Source organism: Corvus brachyrhynchos, unplaced genomic scaffold, assembly GCF_000691975.1.
Source record: "Corvus brachyrhynchos isolate BGI_N302 unplaced genomic scaffold, ASM69197v1 scaffold961, whole genome shotgun sequence".
In the NCBI taxonomy this organism is placed as follows: Eukaryota; Metazoa; Chordata; class Aves; order Passeriformes; family Corvidae; genus Corvus; species Corvus brachyrhynchos.
In genome coordinates, this window is record NW_008236008.1 from 271,676 (window position 1) to 292,416 (window position 20,741).

Sequence of the window (20,741 nt, forward strand, 5' to 3'; positions counted from 1 at the left end):
CTGTAAAAAGTGAGGCTTGAGGATTGTCTTTTTTCTCTCTCCCAAATCTGGAGTCAGGCATAAGTTTTCAAGTAGCTGACTAATGCAGAATGCCCATTTGTCCTTGTTACCACTGTCCATCAAGAGCATCCTTTAGTCCTGCACTCTGTAGGGAGCCTGTATCAAAAATTCCTTTTTGCATCTGTGTAATGTTGTGAAAGTTTTTGAGAATAACATCTCAAAACACTCAAGTTTTCAGTGTTTTAATGTATGTGTAGTTACAAAATTGATGTCTATTGTTGGCACAGGCCTGTAGAATAATTGCTGTTTACAGGTTAAATGCTGGAATTCTTACATTCCACAAATACCTATTTTTGAAGCATCCAAACATTTGTTAAGAGACTTGTAATTGTATTCTGAAATACTAAGTGCAAGCAAAATGCCTTCTTAATTTCAGAGTTTCTCATTAATACTTGTTTGTGTTTGTTTTTCGTTATAAAGATCTTTCTAAAGCTGATGGAGGAACGTATGATGGTGAAAGCAATGAGTGTGAAGAGAAGGCACAAGAAATTGTAGAAAGTATTGTGCAGGAAATGGTGAACATAGTAGTTGGAGGTATTACATTAATATCTGTCTAGTCAATAGCAACTGCGGTGTGATTCTTGACCTTAAGAATTATTTTACCACTCTCAAGTATTTAACTAAAATTTATTATCATTAAATATGACTTACATGCTGAAGAAGACAGTTTCAACTGTCAGACTTTAGCTGTGCATTATTTAACAGCAAAATGGACAGGATTTCATACACTGATTTACACTTTATATTGGAGACTAATGTTCTCTTAAAATACAAGTTCTTGGTGGTTTTTTCTTTTTGTTTTTTTTAAATTTCTATTATTATTTTATTTTGTTTCTATATAAACACTCTTCAGAAATGGGTTTCTCGCTGTAGGAGCAGTGTATCACTGTATTTTTCAGTTTGATGGAAATTGTCTATTCAGTCTAGTGAGTGATGTCCCATACCAATACTTCTTGGAAACTTGGTAGAGTGGTGACCCTGGCAATGTGAAGTTATAAGCAAATTTTTTACTGTAATTTTTGTTAGTGGGAATTGAGTATTTACAATTTTTATAGTCCTGAAATGCCATGTAAATTCGGCCTTAAGCTCCTCCTTATGATTATTTTAGTATTTAAATGTTGGTTTTAAAAGCTCTTTTTAATTTTTAATGTCATGTAACGTTTGTTAATAATTTTTACATCTTTTCTGATAGATGTGGAAGGGACTGCAGGCGGTGATGGCACAACTGTATCGTTAGAGGATGGCAGTGACAGTGAAAACATTCAGGCAAATGGAATTCCAGGGACTCCAATTTCTGTTGCTTATACACCATCTTTACCTGATGACAGATTATCTGTCTCTTCCAACGATACTCAGGTAAAGGCAGATATAAATTAGCAAATACTGAAAAAAAGTATTATGTTTTAAATGTTGCCCAACACTTGTGCAAAGTGATTTGTATAACTCCATTTAAAAAGTCACTGAGATGAATTTCAAGTATTAAGTCATGTTACTCTACTTCAATGCACTATTTAAATGAAATTTTTCTGAATAAATTTTTCATGTGATGTCTTTTTTTATCCCAGCATGTTTTTAGTAGCCCCATGGAGTTCACTGTTCCAAGAGAACTCAGTTTCCTGTTTCTTGAAGTGCTCCTAGTATTCAGCTAGTATTCAATATACATAGTAAAGCATATAGCCAATTATACACATGCCTGTGTAATTTCAATGTGCTCTTTTCAAGCAATAAATAGAAATTTCAAGCTGATAGCATGATCTTAATGCAGTGATTTCAGATCAAGAGTTTCATGTCTGAGAGGATTTGATTTTCCTTAACAAAATAGATGTGAAAATACACTCCCTCTGTTGTATGTGACATGTATGCACTTGTCAGCTGACCAAGAGTATCTGCTGTCAGAGTGTACTGAGTAATTAGGTTTGAGAATAATAATTGTAAGTTCAAAAAGTTACAGTCACATAGACCGTACAAATAGAACACTTAACATTAAACATGTTGCTTAAGTATGGAACAGTAATACAGAATGCAAGAACTTAGTAATAGGGGTGTTTACTGTACCATAGAAATTTTATCAAATGTATCTGGCGACAGATAGTTAACGATTCATGTGCTATTAAAATGTCAAGTGTTAGGGTCTTTTTAAACTAATTATCTACTAAAAGTGCCTGGCAGCAATTCACTGCAGATTACTCTACTTAAACTTGACCTAATTTCATGACACTCTTTAATTAATTCTGACTTTTTACTGAGTAGGCAATTTTTAGTAGTGACTTTCATTTCAACTGGACTGCAGAATGTTTTGTTTTAGTCTTAAGACCATAAAGCTAAAGTGAATTGGTTATATTTGTTTAATATATTAACTTCTTTTCGATCTGCTGCTGATGCAAAATGGAATACTGAAATATGTTAACTTCCTTAGGAATCTGGAAATTCTTCAGGACCTACCCCTGGTGCTAAGTTTTCCCACATTTTACAAAAGGATGCCTTCCTTGTATTCAGGTCACTGTGTAAACTCTCCATGAAGCCCCTGTCAGATGGACCACCAGATCCAAAGTAAGTAGAATTTAAGAGTTTTCCTAATGAATCTGAAAATAAAAATAAGTTATTTAAATATTTTTGTAAGTCCTGTTACTGAGAAACTAATGGTATGGTGAAAAGAACCTAGAAACTCTGGAAAAGTACTTTCATGTTTTAATGTATCTTTTGTATACCTCTTAAGAGGTTGCTTAACACCTATCCTTCTATAAGTACAGCATTTTCTTCCTAGTTGCTGTTTATAATGCCTTTCAGAAGGGATTGTATAGAAGATCTTCAGGTATTTCTAGTCTTGCTCATGTTGCTCTGCTTTTGATACCTTCTAGGTTCATAACCATTGCTGGTTGTGCCCCATAATTTCTTTCATATCTTGCTTATTTCTCACCATCCAAAACGTAACCCTGTACCGGCCACTTGGAAGAAAATTAACTCTACACCAGCTGAAACCAGCACATTTGTGTATCCAGTACACATACTCAGCCCTACTTCATCTTCATATAAGCTACTCACCTGGAGCTGATAACTGGTTATGATAAGTTCATGTTACAGTGTTTCATTCTTTTGTTCAGGTTGGACTCTCTTATCAGCCTATTTAATCAAAACACAAACGTTTGATAACGAAGTCTTTATTTGGCTGTTTTTTCTGACTGAAGATTCCCTGTTTTCAGTTGCATTTATAGAATTGTTGTAAAGCAAATAAAAATTCTTCTCTATAGATGCTAATATTAAGTTTGAGTGCCAGCAGAAAGGTTTGCTTTCTGATCTTGGATTTATATGCGTATAATTTATATGCATTTTTGTACACGTTAGTAACAGTTGCTAATAATTTTCAAGAGGAATGCATTTTGTTCTAAGGAGTGCCAAGAGATTAAATTAAAACTGTAGTGTGATTTCAGATGACAGTGAAAGGCCTGGTATTCTTCAAAATAAAATCAGGTTTAATGGTCCAAGTCTGGCTTTTAAAGCAGGTAACTTTAAGACAATTTAGTTTAATCAGTGATGTGTGGTGTAGATTTATTAAGCTGAAAATGATATAATGTAGTCAAAAGGGTTTGAAGTTCTAGTCTAGAAATGTTTTTAAATTATCTAGTGATGCGCTATGGAAAGTCAGGACGTTAGAGAATGAAGACTGAAGCATGAGGGTTTCCCTCACTATGTCTGAGAATTGTCTTCCAGGAAATGCAATGAAAATCCTGTGGTTTTAGTTAGTACTCTGAGACTAAAGCTGTCCATTTATTAAAGGCTTTAATGGATTAACTCCCTTTGCAAGAGCAGTAATAGCTATTGAGGCCTTGGAGAATCTCATCTGAATCCATGGAGTCCTTGATATTTGTATTAGAACTGGTGAAGTTCTTCATACAAAACAAATTGGAGAAAAAGGCATTTAGGGCAACAAAAAGTCACTGCAAATATATTTGAACATATCCCATATTTGGAGAAGTGCCTAGAATTTATCAGTGGTTCTGAAGCGTTGATGGCTTTTTGAACTATTACAAACATGCTGTAATTGGAAGAGGAGGCGTAGGATATCTATGGCATTTCAAGAGTCTTATCTGCCTCTTTAAAAATCTTATTTTCAATGAAATTTGTTATGAAGTCTGTAATGAAAATATTTTTAAATTTTAGGTAACTGAACATGAAGCTTTAGCTTAAAATCACAAGTCTGGGTGTTCAGATGAGCATTTTGCTTCCCGGGAACCTGGTTAATGTCTTTGTTTCCTTTTTCTCTGGAATAAAATAAGCTGGGAGTGGAAAATAGCTCGAAGATTTGTTTGCTGGTTTTTGTTTTTACCTTGAGCCTGTTCTAAATTAAGTGAGCTTTACACATCATAAAAAATTGAGGTCAGCATGTCAGGATTTCAGGTAGGAGCTGACACTTGCTGGGAAGTAGGCAATATTTAATATCTTATTTATGACTGAAATTCTCTTCATATTTAAATTCTTACATTCCATAGCAAAGTGTGGTCTGGTCCTGTGCTGTCTACACAGCTGGTACCATGTGATACAAAATCAAGCCTTCTGCATTAAAAGAGATTGTTATGTCAGCTTCCATGCAGTGCCAGCACCAAGCATTTTCTTGAAGAACTCCTACAGAGAGCAGTTCTGGATTGACTTTGACCTGCAGCCCATTAGGAAAAATGTGAGGGACAAGTTCCTCACTCAATTTGACAGGCTGTTTTCTTCTCAAAAGCATCTTCAGAAAAGAAGTCTACTGTTGAAATTATATTTTGAGTTTGAAATGTTTGCAGATTGATTTTCCCATCCCACTTTGTTGGGCAGAAATAATTGAGTTTATTTGCAACATACTTAATATTAATTAGCACTTTTGGTTTTAGCTAGTCTGGAATTACATTTTTTTTTCATTAAACTTACGTATTTGCGATATATTGCAAATATCCAGCTACTCTGTGTGTCACAGATTGACTTGAAGCACTCCTTACTCTGTCTGGGCTGTACTGGATGAAAAATTACCTGTCATTGTTTCCTGTGTTTCATAACTGTCCTCTGTCAGGGGTGGTTGTTTAATAAAAGCTGTGGACTCTCCTGTTGGGAAAGCCAATTGTGTCTATACCTGATCTTGAGAAGAGATACAGCCTTTTTTGAAATGAGCAGGGGTGGGAAGGAGCATCCAGAGTCTTAGGAGAGAATGGTTTCACCTGGAATGCTATTTATTGCATTGGATTTTAATAGGTGCAGATCTCCTTTATGTTTCTTTTGTGTGCGGTTTGAGGGTTTTTTGGCTGTTTTGTTGTGTTTGTTACGGGGTTTTTAGAGCAGATATAGTAGCACTGTTCTGACATGAATTCTAGTTTACTTGAGTCTGTAAGAATGTTACTGTGGAGCACGTGACAACACTGTGGTTGTGTGTCTTGGTGATTGCCATGCTTAAAATAGGCACATTATGTGTCTTACTTGCTCTCAGAGTGAGATGGGCCCAGTGACCGATTAAAGCTGTATTTGCGAAAAGAGATTCTAATGTTGGCAGGAAGTAGGTCAGGCAGTACAGCTATTGTCTTTATAGACCCTTCAACTCTCTCTCCATGCTAGTGGAAATGGAGGAGGAGGAGGAATTTCCACCTTTTGCTAGTCAGGCTTTGGTAGATGGGCTGGATTTTAGATGGGATCTTCCAAAGCTCTTAACAGGACAGAATGCTCCTTCATCCTCTGGCTAAAAGGGTAGCATTGCCTCTTGTTGCTGCTGTTCTGTGGTGCAGAAGAGAGAGTGGTTCAACAGTAATTTTTCCTTTTCTGGAAAAAGGTCTTGCTTGCATTCTTGGTTGAAAAATGACCAGTTCAACAAAAAAATACCAACATCTTTTTATGACCCTTTCTGCAACAGGTTATGTCAAATTTGAGTTTTTCTCATTTACATTCCACTTCCAAAATGATTGTGGTGTGTTTTGACTTTTCAAGAGAATGTTTTTTATTTTTTATGACTTACACTGGGATGATGTGCTGCATTGTTTTGTTCTAGGTCTCATGAACTGCGATCAAAGATTCTTTCATTGCAGTTGCTTCTGTCCATTCTGCAAAATGCAGGACCAGTCTTCAGGACAAATGAGATGTTCATTAATGCTATAAAGCAGTACCTTTGTGTTGCACTGTCAAAAAATGGAGTCTCATCAGTTCCAGAAGTTTTTGAACTTTCACTTTCCATATTTCTTACCCTCCTGTCAAACTTTAAGACTCATCTAAAGATGCAGATTGAGGTATGTTACATTAATTTCTAATGAAATATGTGGGAGGTGTTAAGTGAACATTTGTTTATATTTGTGTAGCTTGGTCTTGCTTAAATAAATTTGTTTTCCTTTGTGACTCACAGCTTTTCTGTAAGACTTGCCAGATCTTCCTTATTTTAAAGTTTTCTGTTGGGTGTGGCATGGTATTGGCACAGAATGTTGCTGAAACTCACAATTGAGTAGGTTTGTGCCTAAGTTCAACCAGTGTTCAATACTCCAATTAATAAAGCTTAGCCCAGCACTGCATATTATAAATTAAGAAAATGAATACACTTAGGAAAAGACTGTGTAATATATGGTTTTGCAAAAGATTTTTAGAATAAAAGCTAATGACATGAAAAGCATTGTGGATTCTCTTTGAGGTCACTTGGACAGATTGCTTTCTCTGGGGAAGTCCCACCTGCTGCATTATTGTAGCCACTTCCCTGAAGGCTTATCAGGGCCTCAGTCAATATATGTCCTGAATAAGATTATCTCATTTCCTCTAAAGGTGTGTGCACAATTTAACTCCGTGGACTATAAGAGGAGATAAGTACATATTCTTTGCAATAAATTGTCTGAGTCCTGGCAGACGTTGTGAATTTTCAGTGGGTCAGGGAATTTTCAGTAAGTCATAGGGAAAAGGAAGATGTATCCCCATACGGGCCATTCACATAAGAGTTGGATTCAATGATCCTTGCAGATCCCTTCCAGCTCAGAATATTCTGTAATTCTATATGTGGAGTTTGTTCTTGAGATCTGCTCTTTGTGCATAAGATACAAGCAGCTTCTCAGAATGACTCTGTCCTGTTCACATGGATACCCTCTTGTGGTGTCCCATGTGTTAAAGATCTTAATTCTGTGGTGAATAAAGTAGTGCTGTGTGCAGTGTGTCCCTGTTGTTTATTTTAGTAATTTTATGTTTGGGGAGTCAGGTGTGAAAACTGAAGCCAACAGATTGCCCCATCCATGTGGAGCTTAAGTATGTGAAAAGATGCTTAGAAATGTTGATAATCTTTCTGTTATAAGGACCTTGAATTCAGGGATATCTTTATCTGTGGATGTCATTGTACAAGTTGATATGTTATGGCAGCTTTGGAGGAAGAACCTCATTTTGACAGTAGCATGTCAGAAAACGATTGTGTTCTGATCACTTACCACGTTATTCTTCTTTGGGGAAGAAACAATAAGATTTCCAGTATATGGCTGAGCATAGATTGGATAGAAATGATTGAATGTGCCTTGAAAACATGATGAATTTTGAAGAGTTTCAAGACCAACTGTGTGTTCAACAAGAATGTAGTGCATGTGCGGTGTTTGGCACATCCGACAGACTGGGTGGAGCCATTCTCAGTCCCACAGCCTGCTTCCCAGAAAGTGTTGGACTTGCTTACAAGTGTTCAGAGCTTACAAGTCAGCATGTAGGTGGTGAATGCATTGCAGTCGGCTTCCCTGACAGAAATTTGATAGGTTTCCATCACTGCCAGCCTTTTACAAATTCCAAACAGAAAATGGTAGAGACATGAGGCAAACTGGATATAGGATGCCCCACACTATTGTAGCAGGTTGTAGAGTATGCTGAATTAGGACCATCACCACATATCAGGGCTACATTTCCTCCTTGTGAATAGGAAAACCAAAAACTTGATGCTGCTGAGATACCCATCTTTGGGGTACAGCAGTTTCTAGAAACTTCTTTTTTTTCCTGGTTGTGAGCTAAGAATTCTTTCAGCTACTGATCCTAAAGGTTATCCTGAAGATGTGGGTAGACATGTAGATAACTTCACATGCAGTTTGTGTCTTGGAGCTGTAAGGAGAGCCATATGCTCTGATTTATAATATGCAAAATCTATATATTTTGGGATTGAGGCTGCATTTTTCATCTGTGTGAGAATTTTGTGGCGTGTTTGAGAAGAATAGTTTCAGATTCTGCTGAAAGTGACTCTCCCATGGCCTGTTGACTTACCTATTTAGCTAACACTGCCCTCTGACAGTAAAATAGTTTTGAATTGTACCTTAGTTGTATTGTAACTGTATTTCTGAATGGGTTAATGAATATATTTGAGCAAATCAAATCCTAGGTATCAGAGGAGCTGGAATGTCATTTAGCTGTATTTACCATTACCACCCTTTCATAACTGTGAATAAGCTGCCTTAAAACTCATACTTCAGTTGACCAAACATAATAAATAATTAGCTCTTTCCTGGTTTAGTTTTCCAGTATATTAGGAACAAAGTCTCAGCTCCATGATGTGAATTGGAATAAGCTATATAGCGATAAACAGCATTTTTATGTAGCTGAAATGTAAACCACCACTATGGTTTTGAGAAGTTCTTCATTCCAGGATACGCTTGTCCAAAGGTGACACCAGAAGCAAGAAGTCAGCTTGGTCTCGGTGATGCCTTAGGTTTTAACTTCTATATTTTTCAGATCCTGTACTGCCTAGTATGCAACTCTGAAACTTCATACAGCCTGTTAGCTACTGTTCTCTCATGCTGATTAGGCATAACAAACCAGCCTAAACTGGTTTGAACCTGAGCTCAAGGACACATTGAGTTCACATCCCAGACCCCAAAATATGTAAACTAAAGCCTTTGAGAGGAGGGGCAAACTTGGGGTAATTACATCATTAACTGAAATCATAGTTGGGGAATTAACCCTGATATGCAAATGGACCAAACTTAGAAAAGTGTGAAAAAGCCGTGACCCATCCTCCATCTTGGGTGTAGCCTCATGTCTGCCCAAGGTGTACCTTTGAAGACCTTTCAAATAAATACCTACTTTTATTGTCTTAATCTTATCTAGCCTCTTGTTTTCCGGTAGCCACTTTAAGGCATCATTGGAGGCATAGAGATCTGAAGTGCCTTGACAGTATGCAGACCTTCCAGCTGTTTTCTCTTCTAGCTTAGATTTGGGTTTAGTTTTTGTCCCTGAAACTTTTTTCTCTGCTTCATCAGTGACTTCTTTATAAAATTTTCTACCAGAAAAGTAATAATTTTGCTGATTCTAGAAAGCATATAAAACTACTGTCTTTCAGTAAAAAAATCAGAAAACACCAAATGTGTAACTGAGGTTTTCTCACAGCATGACATTTATTAAATTTTTGTCTTTCTCTGGTTACATGAAATTGTGGGTAGAATCAGCCTAGTACTCTTAAGTATGTTTAAGCACTTGCAAGTCTTTGAATTATTGTGTGTTGAACTCCTTAGGTTTCATAGGGATGCTTTCCATATTAAGACAGTCAGCTGGCACTGTGCTGTGTGCCTCTTTTTCTCTAAAGAGATCCATAAAATATAACTATTGTGAGCACATTTTGCTTGAGGAAATAGCTTACCACCAAAGTTGCCTAAAAGTCAATGTTGCTGTTTTTCCTCAGATATATGACTTAAAGTGGAAATAGCCTTATGTTTATCTCTACCTGGCTAATAGCATAAAAATCTCTGTAAAAATTCTGTGCTATGAAGGAATTGTCAATATTAAAATAAACAAGGGTAGTTATATATTTGGATATTCATGTGATGCAATTGGAGAAGAGAAGTTGAGTGGTTTAGGACTTTGCAGCACTCTAGTAAAACTGTGTGCTGTGGATTTGGAAGCCACAAGCGGCTGTGAAGAGCTGAGCTCTCAGAAGTACAGAACAGTGATGTAATGCCCTGTAGCAGTTCAGTTTTGAGTTCATGTGCTGTTACAGCAGTTGCTGCTGCTCAGAGAAGAAGTGAGAAGAAGCCTTATTGTAGCTGCTAAGCAAGCTTGGCTGAATTAGTCAGCCTATGGTGCTGATGGATCTGGTGAGGAACTAATTGGGAGGGGATAAAATAGGTTCTATTCCAAACAACAGCATCTGTACTAAAGTAATTTCGGGGCAAACTCATCTCTGTTCTAGTGAAGAGTAGCTTTCCTATTAATGGAATTGCTGCATGTTGTGCCTGACTGGTACTCTTCTTCCAATAATCTGGTACTGTGAGTGATTCTTTTGTGTCAAGATGTTTCCCTTTTAATGAAGGTCCAGTACTTCAAATTTGCATAAGTAGCTGTTTGTTAGTTTGTGCCATAATATCATCATCTTGTAGAGAAAATATTTTTGTGATGAGGTGATACCTCTTCTTTCAAAATCCCAAATGAACTCTTAACAGCAGTTTAGGCTTCTTGTTAGGCTGAATTGTCCTTCAGGATTTGACATTATTCCCAATTCTTCTGGTTCTGAATGCTCAGAAAATAAACTTGGACAACACTGCAGAAGTACATAAGTAAATAATTCAAATTCATAATTTGCATGTATCAATCATAAGTTGTATTTCTTCCTTTCCTCCTGTTCTTTGCCTTTTTGTTATTTCCCATACCACTAAAGTGCTGCTTTCAGACTTACGTCAGAATTTGGACCATCAAAGTTAGTTGACTGTGTTTGTAATAGATTTTTTTTTTTCTCCTTCTTCCTGGAATATTTTTTAGGTTTTTTTCAAAGAAATTTTCCTGTATATCTTGGAAACTTCTACTAGCTCATTTGATCATAAGTGGATGGTTATACAAACGCTGACAAGGATATGTGCAGGTATTAAGGACTGTTGTGTTCTAGATGTTGTTTTTTATCTTTAAGAACAAAGCTATACTTGCCTTTCATTGAGTTACATAGTTTTTGTTCAAGTTTGACAATGTCACTTTATTTATAGATGCCCAGAGCGTGGTGGACATCTATGTGAACTATGATTGTGATTTAAATGCAGCAAATATATTTGAAAGGCTGGTTAATGACTTATCAAAGATTGCTCAAGGAAGGGGTAGCCAAGAACTTGGCATGTCCAATGTTCAGGTAAAAATTGCACCAAACTTTATGAAGTTTCATGTTTCTTGTCATAATAGTTTGAGACTAAAGTCTCCAGTCCACTAATTAATTATTTATGAAATCTTTTCTAGGAATTAAGTTTAAGGAAAAAAGGATTGGAATGCTTAGTATCGATCTTGAAATGCATGGTGGAGTGGAGTAAGGATCAATATGTAAATCCCAATTCCCAGACCACACTTGGTAAGACACACAATGTGTTTCTTCTGGCTTTAGTAATGACATCCTGCTGGAGCTGAGTGTGTTCTTCCAGTATTTTGATGCTGTTAGTGTCCAGACTATTTTTCCTTTGGTAGAAATATTGGTAAGTTTGGTGTCATTTAAGCAAGTTGTCTTAGCTGTCTTTTCCTAATTGTATGAATTCCTAGAATGCTACTGGATTGAAAATGTCTAAATCATGATATTTTCTGTATTTCTGATTTTAAAAGTGTCACAGAACTTGCTTTGAAGATTCCCGAATTTTATCTAATTTCATATTGATTAAATAACTACTAAAGGAAGCTGAATATAGAGCATTTTTTACTTATTTAGTGACTGTTTTAAAAATTACTTATTTGCTGATTATTTACTTACGCTTTATATAGCTGTAGAAGTTTGAATGTTGTAAGCTGTGAAGTAACTAAATCATTACTTGTTTTAAGTACTTGTGTACTCTTCTGTCCTGAGATGGGAAGTACTAAGGTTATGCCAGAATTTTCAGATTAAGCTCTTAAAGTTGGTAGGTGAGGTAATAAACTTTCCAAGGGTGGTTTGCATGGCTGTCTTTGTGAACTGAGAGCACCATCTCCTTGGCATGCCTAAATTCTTTTAGACACTGTGTTTCAAAAACTTAAAATAGCTGCTTCAGGTTAAAAGTGACACTGGATCTGAAAATAAAATATTAATGCTGTAGTTGGTTTTCTAAGATGGTGGAGGTTTTCTCCCAGGTGCTTGAAATTACAGTTGTAATTTAAGGCTTAAATTTCAGTACGTGTTGAACTGAAAGAATTCTCCTTGATAGGTTGTAGTGATTTTTTAGTTATTATTTACTTTCCCAACCAAAATAAAAGCAGAATATGTCTATATATAAATAAATACATAATTGAAGAGAACCCTGAGTTTTAGAAGCCTTCATTGAGGATTTGACATGTGATTTTTATTTCTTTTCACTGTATGTATTTTGGATATATGTAACCCTTTCCAATTTGTAGGCCAAGAAAAACCCACAGAACAGGACAGCAGTGAAACCAAACACCCTGAGACAATTAACAGATATGGAAGCTTAAATTCTTTGGATTCTACTGCTTCATCAGGAATTGGCAGTTACAGCACACAGATGTCTGGCACTGACAACCCAGAGCAGTTTGAGGTCCTAAAGCAACAAAAGGAAATAATAGAACAAGGAATTGACTTGTGAGTGCCCTTTTATCACCCATGGGAGGGTGGATTCTTTTGGAGCTATGAAGATTCCTGGGTGTTTCTTCCTTCTCCTCATAGATACTCATCTTGTGTTAGGAAAAAAACTCTGGATGTAACAGCACTTCCTCTGGTGAAAGAGTGCTGAATGGTGTCCCCTTTGGAGCCTGTCAACAGTGTTTTGTGTTAACCTAATTCCTCACAGCTAGAAGATGAGTACTCTGAATGTTTGTTCTTTTTTCTCCAGACCTGCTTGTCTAAAAATAAGGTTTTTATATTTGGATAAAAAGACCATCAAACTCGTGATCATTTGAATATGACCCGTTTTAATGTACTGATGAAAATGCCTATAATGCTTATGCTGATGAGTCCTTATGATTAATTTGTCATAATTAGAACTGGAGGATAGTGTAATTTCTCAGTGCAGTCTGGCATGAATCTTCTGTGTGATTTCATTTTCATCACCTTAATCTCCTCAGCGAGGTCAGTTTTATGCAAAAATAAAAGTTTCCTGTCATACAGTTCTGGGACCCTGCACAAAAACGCCTTAGTCCTTTAGGGCTTCAGTTTCTTTCAGTTTCCTGGTTCTATCTCTTGTTCGTTTCCATTCTTACAGGCAACTAATGGATTTGTTGATTGGTTCATACAGATTAAGATAAAAATCAGCAGAGCGTAATTGTTCTTTCCAATTCAAGATTTTGCTGTCTTTGTGGAATATCTTTTTCTTCATGAGTGCCAGAGTAAATGGGAATAGCTCATTCCTATCTAACGTGCAGTTTGATAAAGGAAAAACATTTCATATGTAGAATTTTCAGCATCTCATCTGAAATTTCTGAATCTTTTCACTTAAGCTGGTACAGCTTTGTGCATGGGTAAAAGGGTTAACTCTTGTTTCATCTTGCTCTTCATTGTACAGATTCAATAAGAAACCAAAGAGGGGGATTCAGTACCTGCAAGAACAAGGAATGCTTGGCACTACCCCTGAAGATATTGCTCAATTCTTGCATCAAGAGGAAAGACTAGATTCAGTAAGGAAACTGTTTTCCTAATGGTTGTCTGTGCTCATGCTGATGTGTTAATACTAATTGCACATCAGCTGATAGTGTTTAGAGTGTGTAACACATTATTGTGGAATGAAGAAAAGGACATGTCTCTCCTAGAATTTGTAAGCTCAAGGAATTTGAGTTGGAGGGTGCATTGGAGCTATACCCTGTGCTCTATGCATCCTGTGGTTCAGCGAGGTGTAAAGCCGGAAGCTGACCTACTTGAGCTGACTCAAAACTTGTACTTAGTTGCTAGTATAGCTTGAAACAACTTAGTTAACTGTATATACTTTAGTAAGGAACTGCCAGAAGTATCTGTCCTTCAGAGATAGTTAAAAAAATAATCTGGTGCAACAACATTGAAAGGCAGTTTTTTCTGCCCCCAAAGGAAACTTGTTTAATCTAGATTAGTTCTTTGATTTTATTTACAGTTAGCAGCTGTTGCTGGACTTGGAAAGGTCCTTCAATATCTGGCTAGGGAGGGTGGGAATATCTTGTGTTAATATTATCATGAAAAACCTAACTTTCTGAAACAGCACTTCTCACCATTGTGCATAAAAGCCACACTCATTGGTACCCATGTTTGCATCTGTGGCTGAAGTCACAAATTTCAGTCTTAATGCTTAGAATCAGACATCAAAACATTTTTTTAACCTCAGTTTACATATACAAGCATCTTTATCTGAATGCATGCTCTTTTTCACTGTATTGTGTTGCACTGACAGATACCAACTCAGATGTATTTGAGTACCAGCTATTTATATTTGAGCATCCCTTGCATCTGTTTGAGATCAGTACTCTAGGGGATAAAGTTGAGTTTATTATGCTTTTCATTCCTGTAATAAGTTTCTTAGCTACAAAAATCATTATAGCAGAGAACAACCATTAGTAGTATTAACTTTGTCTTGTACACATGTGGAATTCATCTAATGAAAATACAGCATGTGAGTAAAAGCAGAGAAGGAAGAATGTAGGCAGATATGTATGAGCACATAAGAGCATTATGATGGAATAGATGACCAAAATACTTTGCTTTAGACAGTAGAGGAGAAGCCAGAGTATGTCTTAGTTAACTGCAATAGATGCCTCTCTTTTTGTAAGACATTTGACTCTGTTGTTACTTTTTTTTCCAAATATAAATACACTAGTTTGTCTTTTCTATTCTTATTCTAGACTCAGGTTGGGGAGTTCCTGGGAGACAATGATAAATTTAACAAAGAAGTCATGTATGCATATGTAGACCAACACGACTTTTCAGGAAAGGATTTTGTTTCAGCTCTGCGCATGTTTCTAGAAGGATTTCGTCTACCAGGAGAAGCTCAAAAAATTGATCGCTTAATGGAGAAATTTGCTGCTAGATACTTAGAATGTAACCAAGGGTGAGATATACTTCTTCAGAATTTTGGAAAGTTGAATAATTAGTAAAAAATCCTAATAAATTAAATTTGCTGTTCTTTCTCTCCTTTTTGCCTTCAGGCAAACTCTTTTTGCTAGTGCAGATACTGCATATGTTTTAGCTTACTCAATTATCATGTTGACAACAGATCTTCACAGTCCACAGGTATGTTGCTGGAATAAATATCTGTGTAATTCATAGGCATGTAACTTCCAGGCTTTGTGACAATGTGGTTGTAAAAGCTTGATGTCCAATTTAACACCAGTGTGTGTGTAAGAAGTAAGGAAGCGTAAGTTTGTGCATCTTTTAGTAACAGTATTATGTTTCATGGGTGTTGAGGTTTTGAAGTTTTTTTGGTAGGCCTTTCTGTAAGGTAGATTTCTGTAAGAGATCATTTGGTCTGTATGACAAGATAAAGCATTTTTTTTCCTTTTTTGTTTTTTAAATGTATGTCTAATTTGACGTACATTTGATCTGTGGATCCTACCAAATGCTTGAGTGTCCATGAATGTCCACATGGCTTTGTGGTATATTGTAGATCTGACAGTGTAGTCTTGGATATGTTGAATACTTCAAAATGTCTTCTGAATCAGCAGGTTTATCCTTGATGGTAACTTTTCATGTGCTGGGCAGTTTTATAGGGAGCATTATAACTGTGATGAGCTTGCCTCATTTGTTGATATTTACAGCTACTTTCTGCATTTCAGGTTAAGAATAAAATGACAAAAGAACAGTATATTAAAATGAATAGAGGTATCAATGACAGTAAAGATCTCCCTGAAGAATATTTGTCTGCTATCTATAATGAAATAGCTGGAAAGAAGATTTCAATGAAAGAAACAAAAGAATTAACAATACCCACAAAATCCAGTAAACAAAGTAAGTAGTTGCAGTGTTAGCTTTTTTCGAGGGTTGGCTCTTCAGTTTCATGAAGTTCTCCTTTGTAAAATAAGAGTTGAATGAAGCAAACACCACTCACTTAACTCACAGCGGGTCCTAGCTTCTAATTTCATATCCTTTTCTTCTTAACATAAATGCATGATGCTAACCTCACTGCATTAAATGCAACTGCTTTTTTTCACTTCCTTTTGCATTTGAATTCCTGGCAGTCGGTGCATTGACCATGAAGGGGGCAGGTTTTGCTGCTGAGGGCAACACAGGGAAATTGGATGTCTCTGTGAAGTTACAGTGTTGCCAATATGTACAGAGCAGAGCTCACACACTGGGTCTATCTTCTGTTTCTAAAGCAGCTGTTGTTATTTCCTGCAGTAACCAATGTGTCATCTTCAAAAATTCTGCAGTATTTGGTTCCTAGGGCCCTAATTTGTGCACTTTATTAATTATCTTTTCCTCTCTCAGATACCAGAAGAACTTCTTGTGTTTTGCACAGTGTGAAGATTGAGATGTTACTCATTCTAGCTTTTCTACAGAGAGCATTGAGAAACTTAACTTTCCCCCAACATATTTATATAGTTTAAGTCCTAAGGTTGGCCTTATGAATGGATTGCTTGCAGGAAATTTGCATCTGGAAAAAAGAGATACTCTTGTTTTCAGTATTCATTCACTTAGCATAATATTTTATTGTCATTTTTAAAAAGATGATTATTACATACTACTTGGATTTCACTCTCTTGATGAGATGGAGGTTCTGTTACAGAAATGAAAAGATTTAACATAGTTCTTGCTCTGAAAAAGGATGTCTGCTGATGGATTGCTATGAAATATCTCTTCATTTTGAATTTGGCTTAGTGGGTGTGATACTTAACGGTGTCAGTATCTCTGTTGTTCAAATCTTAAAATTCTGTTGAGGTTTAAAAATAGTTTACATTTCATACACAAGTTTGCCTTAAGTTAAATTTTATCTATATTGTAAAAAAAATACAAGAAAGTTGGTGTGATAATTTCAGAAAGTAAAGATAAGACAAAAATGCATCTGAGTGTTGTACTTAATGAAAAACCTAAAATTGTATTCCTAAAGACACCATTGCTAAAGATGCATAAATGAGAGAAAAAATGTGTTTGCAGGTGTTGCTAGTGAAAAGCAGAGAAGACTCCTCTATAACTTGGAAATGGAACAAATGGCTAAAACAGCTAAAGCTCTCATGGAGGCAGTGAGCCATGTTCAGGCCCCTTTTACTAGTGCAACACACCTGGAGCATGTGAGACCCATGTTTAAGGTGAGATACATGTTTAGATAATCATGTAGAATATCACCGGTTCTTAATACAAATGCTGACTGACAGGATTTATTGGAAATACTAAAGATTTGTATCTGCTATGTTTTGCTCGTTTTGTGAGTTATTTAACTTGCTACAGGAAAGAGGATTTTGAGCCATCTAATCTAGTTTCATTTACCCTGGAATTTAAGAAGTTTCTGTGCTGATAGAAGAAGCATCTTGAGGCAATGGAGGTGTTACGATGAATGTGTTCAAGGGGAAAAAAGTATAAAAAGTAGTTAAAAACTTTTTATTTCAGATATAGAGGTGTAGTCAAAAAACAGATTAATAAACATGAGCAATCACTAATTTCAGGTCATTGTTTTGAGTCCCCCCTAATGTTTCTAATGGAGATTACATCATTGCATTTTGGGAGAGCAGTTATCAGGAAAAACTTTAATCTGATGTTGCCTGTTGCAAATGAATTCTGTAGAAAACCTAGGACTCTCATCCAGTGTAGGGGAGGAAGCTGGACCTGTATTAATCTTTTATTCTAAACATCTGTCTGCTATTTTGTAAGTGCAAAGTTGTGTGCATCCCAAATGCCTTTGCCGTAGTGGTGGATTCAGATTCATAGATAGAGTATGTCCAGTAGTGTCCAATGCCTCAGTGTGCTCTTGGATGTTGTCTCTGACACAGCTAACTCACAGCAGTCATCTGCCAGTGAGATGAATTGTTATGCCCTTACCATGCTCTCATTTGTGCCCTTGTTCAAGTCATGGTCCTCACATGACCCCTGTGTGAACTGCTCCAGGGAAGTAAGGTCTCAGACTACTACCACTAAATAAACAAATGGTTCCCTGGAGGGATGTGCTGTGAGGTCAGGTGGAGCTCCAGGCCCAGGAATCACAGAAACATTTAGGTTGAAATAGATTCTTAAAAGCTTTGAGTCCCACTGTTAACCCAGTGCTGCCAAGTCCACCACTAAACCATGACCTGAAGTGCCACATCTACATGTCTGTTAAATACTTCAGGGTTGGTGCCTGCACTCCTTCCTTGAGCAGCTTGTTCCAGCTTTTGTCAACTGCATCTGTGAAGCAATTTTTCCTAATATTCAATCTAAACCTCTCCTGGTGCAACTTGAGGCAGCTTGCTCTCATCCTTTCCCTTGTTACTCGGGAGAAGAGACCAATCCCACCTCTTTCACCAGCTCTGTTGTCGTTCTCTGGACTCCCTCCAGCACCTCCATGTCTTCCTTGCAGTGAGGGGCCCAAAACTGAACACAGGTTTCAAAGTGCAGCCTCACCAGTGCTGAGTACAGAGGGAGGATCACTGCCCTGGTCCTGCAGGCCACACTATTTCTCATACAAGCCAGGATGCCATTGGCCTTCTTGGCCACCTCGGCACAATGAGGATCTAGCTGTAAGATTGCTGTCTGTGAGGCAAACTTACGAGTTCTCTGTCACCTTATTAAAAAAACTAGCATAGTATTCCATGTGTACAGAGGAACACTAAGGACAGACCTTGTTAAAAATTTACTTCTAGGCTGTTCAAGGTTGGACATAGCAGAGGTGTACGTACTTTCTTTCTGTTGACTTCCTTAAGACTGAAATAATTCACATGCAGGCATCTGTAAAATTCATAGTGTGATTTTCTTTAAGATACCAGCCCTAATACTTCCTACCCTTTAGGATCTGAAAAGTGTATTTCTAAAGTTCATTTTCACTGGAGCAAAATATGAAGCACTGGGGTAAATTAATACCCTAAACATCTTTCATGAAGGTGCTAAGAATTAGAAGTTGTTACTTGAAGTTACTTGAGGATGTTCATGAGCTAAAGTACTGAGGACAGTGTGATGTATTGAGCAGAGGACCCTCTCACCAAAAAAAAAAAAAAGAGAACTGTGGAATTTAAATAGTTAATTTCATATTTTTTATTTAGATGTAAATTTTCAGCAAAACTTCACAAATTTCTGTGAATCTCACCCATTGATTTCCACATTAAATTGATTATTATAACTGTATTTAGAGATACATTGGCTAAATCTTTAAAACAGAGCAGAAATTCACTTTATGTACCCATCTAAGCAGTTCAAAATTTATTGTCTGGTTTTGAGGCTTAATTTTCACCTTTAATAACAAAACAGTTTACAAATAACAGCTATATCTAGTTACAAAGCACAGTATACAGACCATTAGATAGTTCTTAAGAAATTATTTCAGTCTTGTGATTTTTTTTTTTTTTAGATTAGTTTTGGTTTCAATAGTAATGAAAATTAGGAAGGCGGTGGGAAGAAACATATATTTCTGAACATGAAATCATAGAATAGTTTGGGTTGGAAGTGACCTTTAAAGGTCATACAATAGGGAATTAAATCCTGAATCTATTAATTCATCTGATGCCTTTAATACTGTCCTGGAGTTACAGTTTGGTATGTGCAAGCATTAAATGCTTTTCAGAGGTAGTGCTTTTGGAATTGCTGGCTTAAATGAAACCAAAGCTCTGTGGTGCATCATTTTGTTATGAAAGTAAGTGTGAAATCTGTTGCTCCTTGCTGTGCCCATTGACTCTGTATTCATCTGGGGTGCCTTCAGGTAAAACTATTTCTAAAATCATTCTGGGTTCCTCTCCATAACCCCATGTAGTTATGGTAAGATCCTCTGCATTTTCTCACTGTTTTTTCTGCCTTTGGGAGAGGGAGCCTTGACCACAAGGAAAGTGTAGACTCTCTTGCAGTAATTTTTATTGCATCTGTTTCATCCTCAGTGCCACCTAAGGCAAGAGGAATGCGAAACATAACAGTGGCTTAGGTACAAAAAGATGGAGGGATAAGAGCAACAATATTAGTAGTAGAGAGATAAGGCAAGAGTCATATCCTGGGGTTTTTTGTTGTTGTCTTACCATAATTTTAGTGTAATTAATAAAGTTAGCCTTTTTTTCCCTACCTTCCTGTTTTTTGTTGTTTTTTTCTGGTGTTATCAGGACAAGCTAGTCTTATTTTAAGTATGTACTTTTCATCGTAAAGAAATCTGCTACATGGTGTGTTGGTTATTACAAAAACTGTTGACCCTGCTTTTCAGTGTGCAAAGATGAAAGTCATCCTGGTGCTAAAACTTTAACGGACATGTAATTAATGTAGCTTCAGGCTTTGGTGTTTACAGCTGTCTGAGGATGGCTGTGTGTTAGTTACTGAGGGAGAGGACAAGTGCTTTTGAAGAGAGCTCCACTCTCCATTACTTCTGTCCCATTCTGTGTCTCAGGTCTCTTCTAACCACGCTTTATACTATTCTATGTCTCATGTCTGTATATTTTATTTCCTTTTTGGTAAAAGACAACTTCAAGGTTAATGATGTAAGTTAAGGGTGGAATTTACACTTCAGCAAGATATTGAAACTGTAACATTCCCTTCAAGTACCAACAATTGCTGATTTAACACTTATATTGCATACATTCCAGTTGGCATGGACACCTTTTCTCGCTGCGTTCAGCGTGGGTCTACAGGACTGTGATGACACCGAAGTTGCCTCTCTTTGTTTGGAGGGTATACGTTGTGCAATCCGGATTGCTTGCATTTTCAACATACAGGTAAAAAATGTAAGATT

General features: G+C 36.7%; 1 protein-coding gene across 1 annotated transcript in view; it reads left to right on the forward strand.

The window, feature by feature from the left end:
* ARFGEF1 (ADP ribosylation factor guanine nucleotide exchange factor 1) overlaps positions 1-20,741 on the forward strand; it is an 86,890-nt gene that overhangs the window by 38,791 nt on the left and 27,358 nt on the right. Inside the window, exons 7-20 of the mRNA XM_008631948.2 lie at positions 481-594; positions 1,253-1,416; positions 2,477-2,610; positions 6,068-6,302; positions 10,762-10,861; positions 10,980-11,119; positions 11,224-11,332; positions 12,340-12,541; positions 13,461-13,572; positions 14,761-14,966; positions 15,064-15,148; positions 15,691-15,862; positions 17,009-17,160; positions 20,596-20,724. Coding sequence (XP_008630170.1) covers positions 481-594; positions 1,253-1,416; positions 2,477-2,610; positions 6,068-6,302; positions 10,762-10,861; positions 10,980-11,119; positions 11,224-11,332; positions 12,340-12,541; positions 13,461-13,572; positions 14,761-14,966; positions 15,064-15,148; positions 15,691-15,862; positions 17,009-17,160; positions 20,596-20,724 — 2,054 coding nt within the window. The remainder of the gene's footprint in view (positions 1-480; positions 595-1,252; positions 1,417-2,476; positions 2,611-6,067; positions 6,303-10,761; positions 10,862-10,979; positions 11,120-11,223; positions 11,333-12,339; positions 12,542-13,460; positions 13,573-14,760; positions 14,967-15,063; positions 15,149-15,690; positions 15,863-17,008; positions 17,161-20,595; positions 20,725-20,741) is intronic.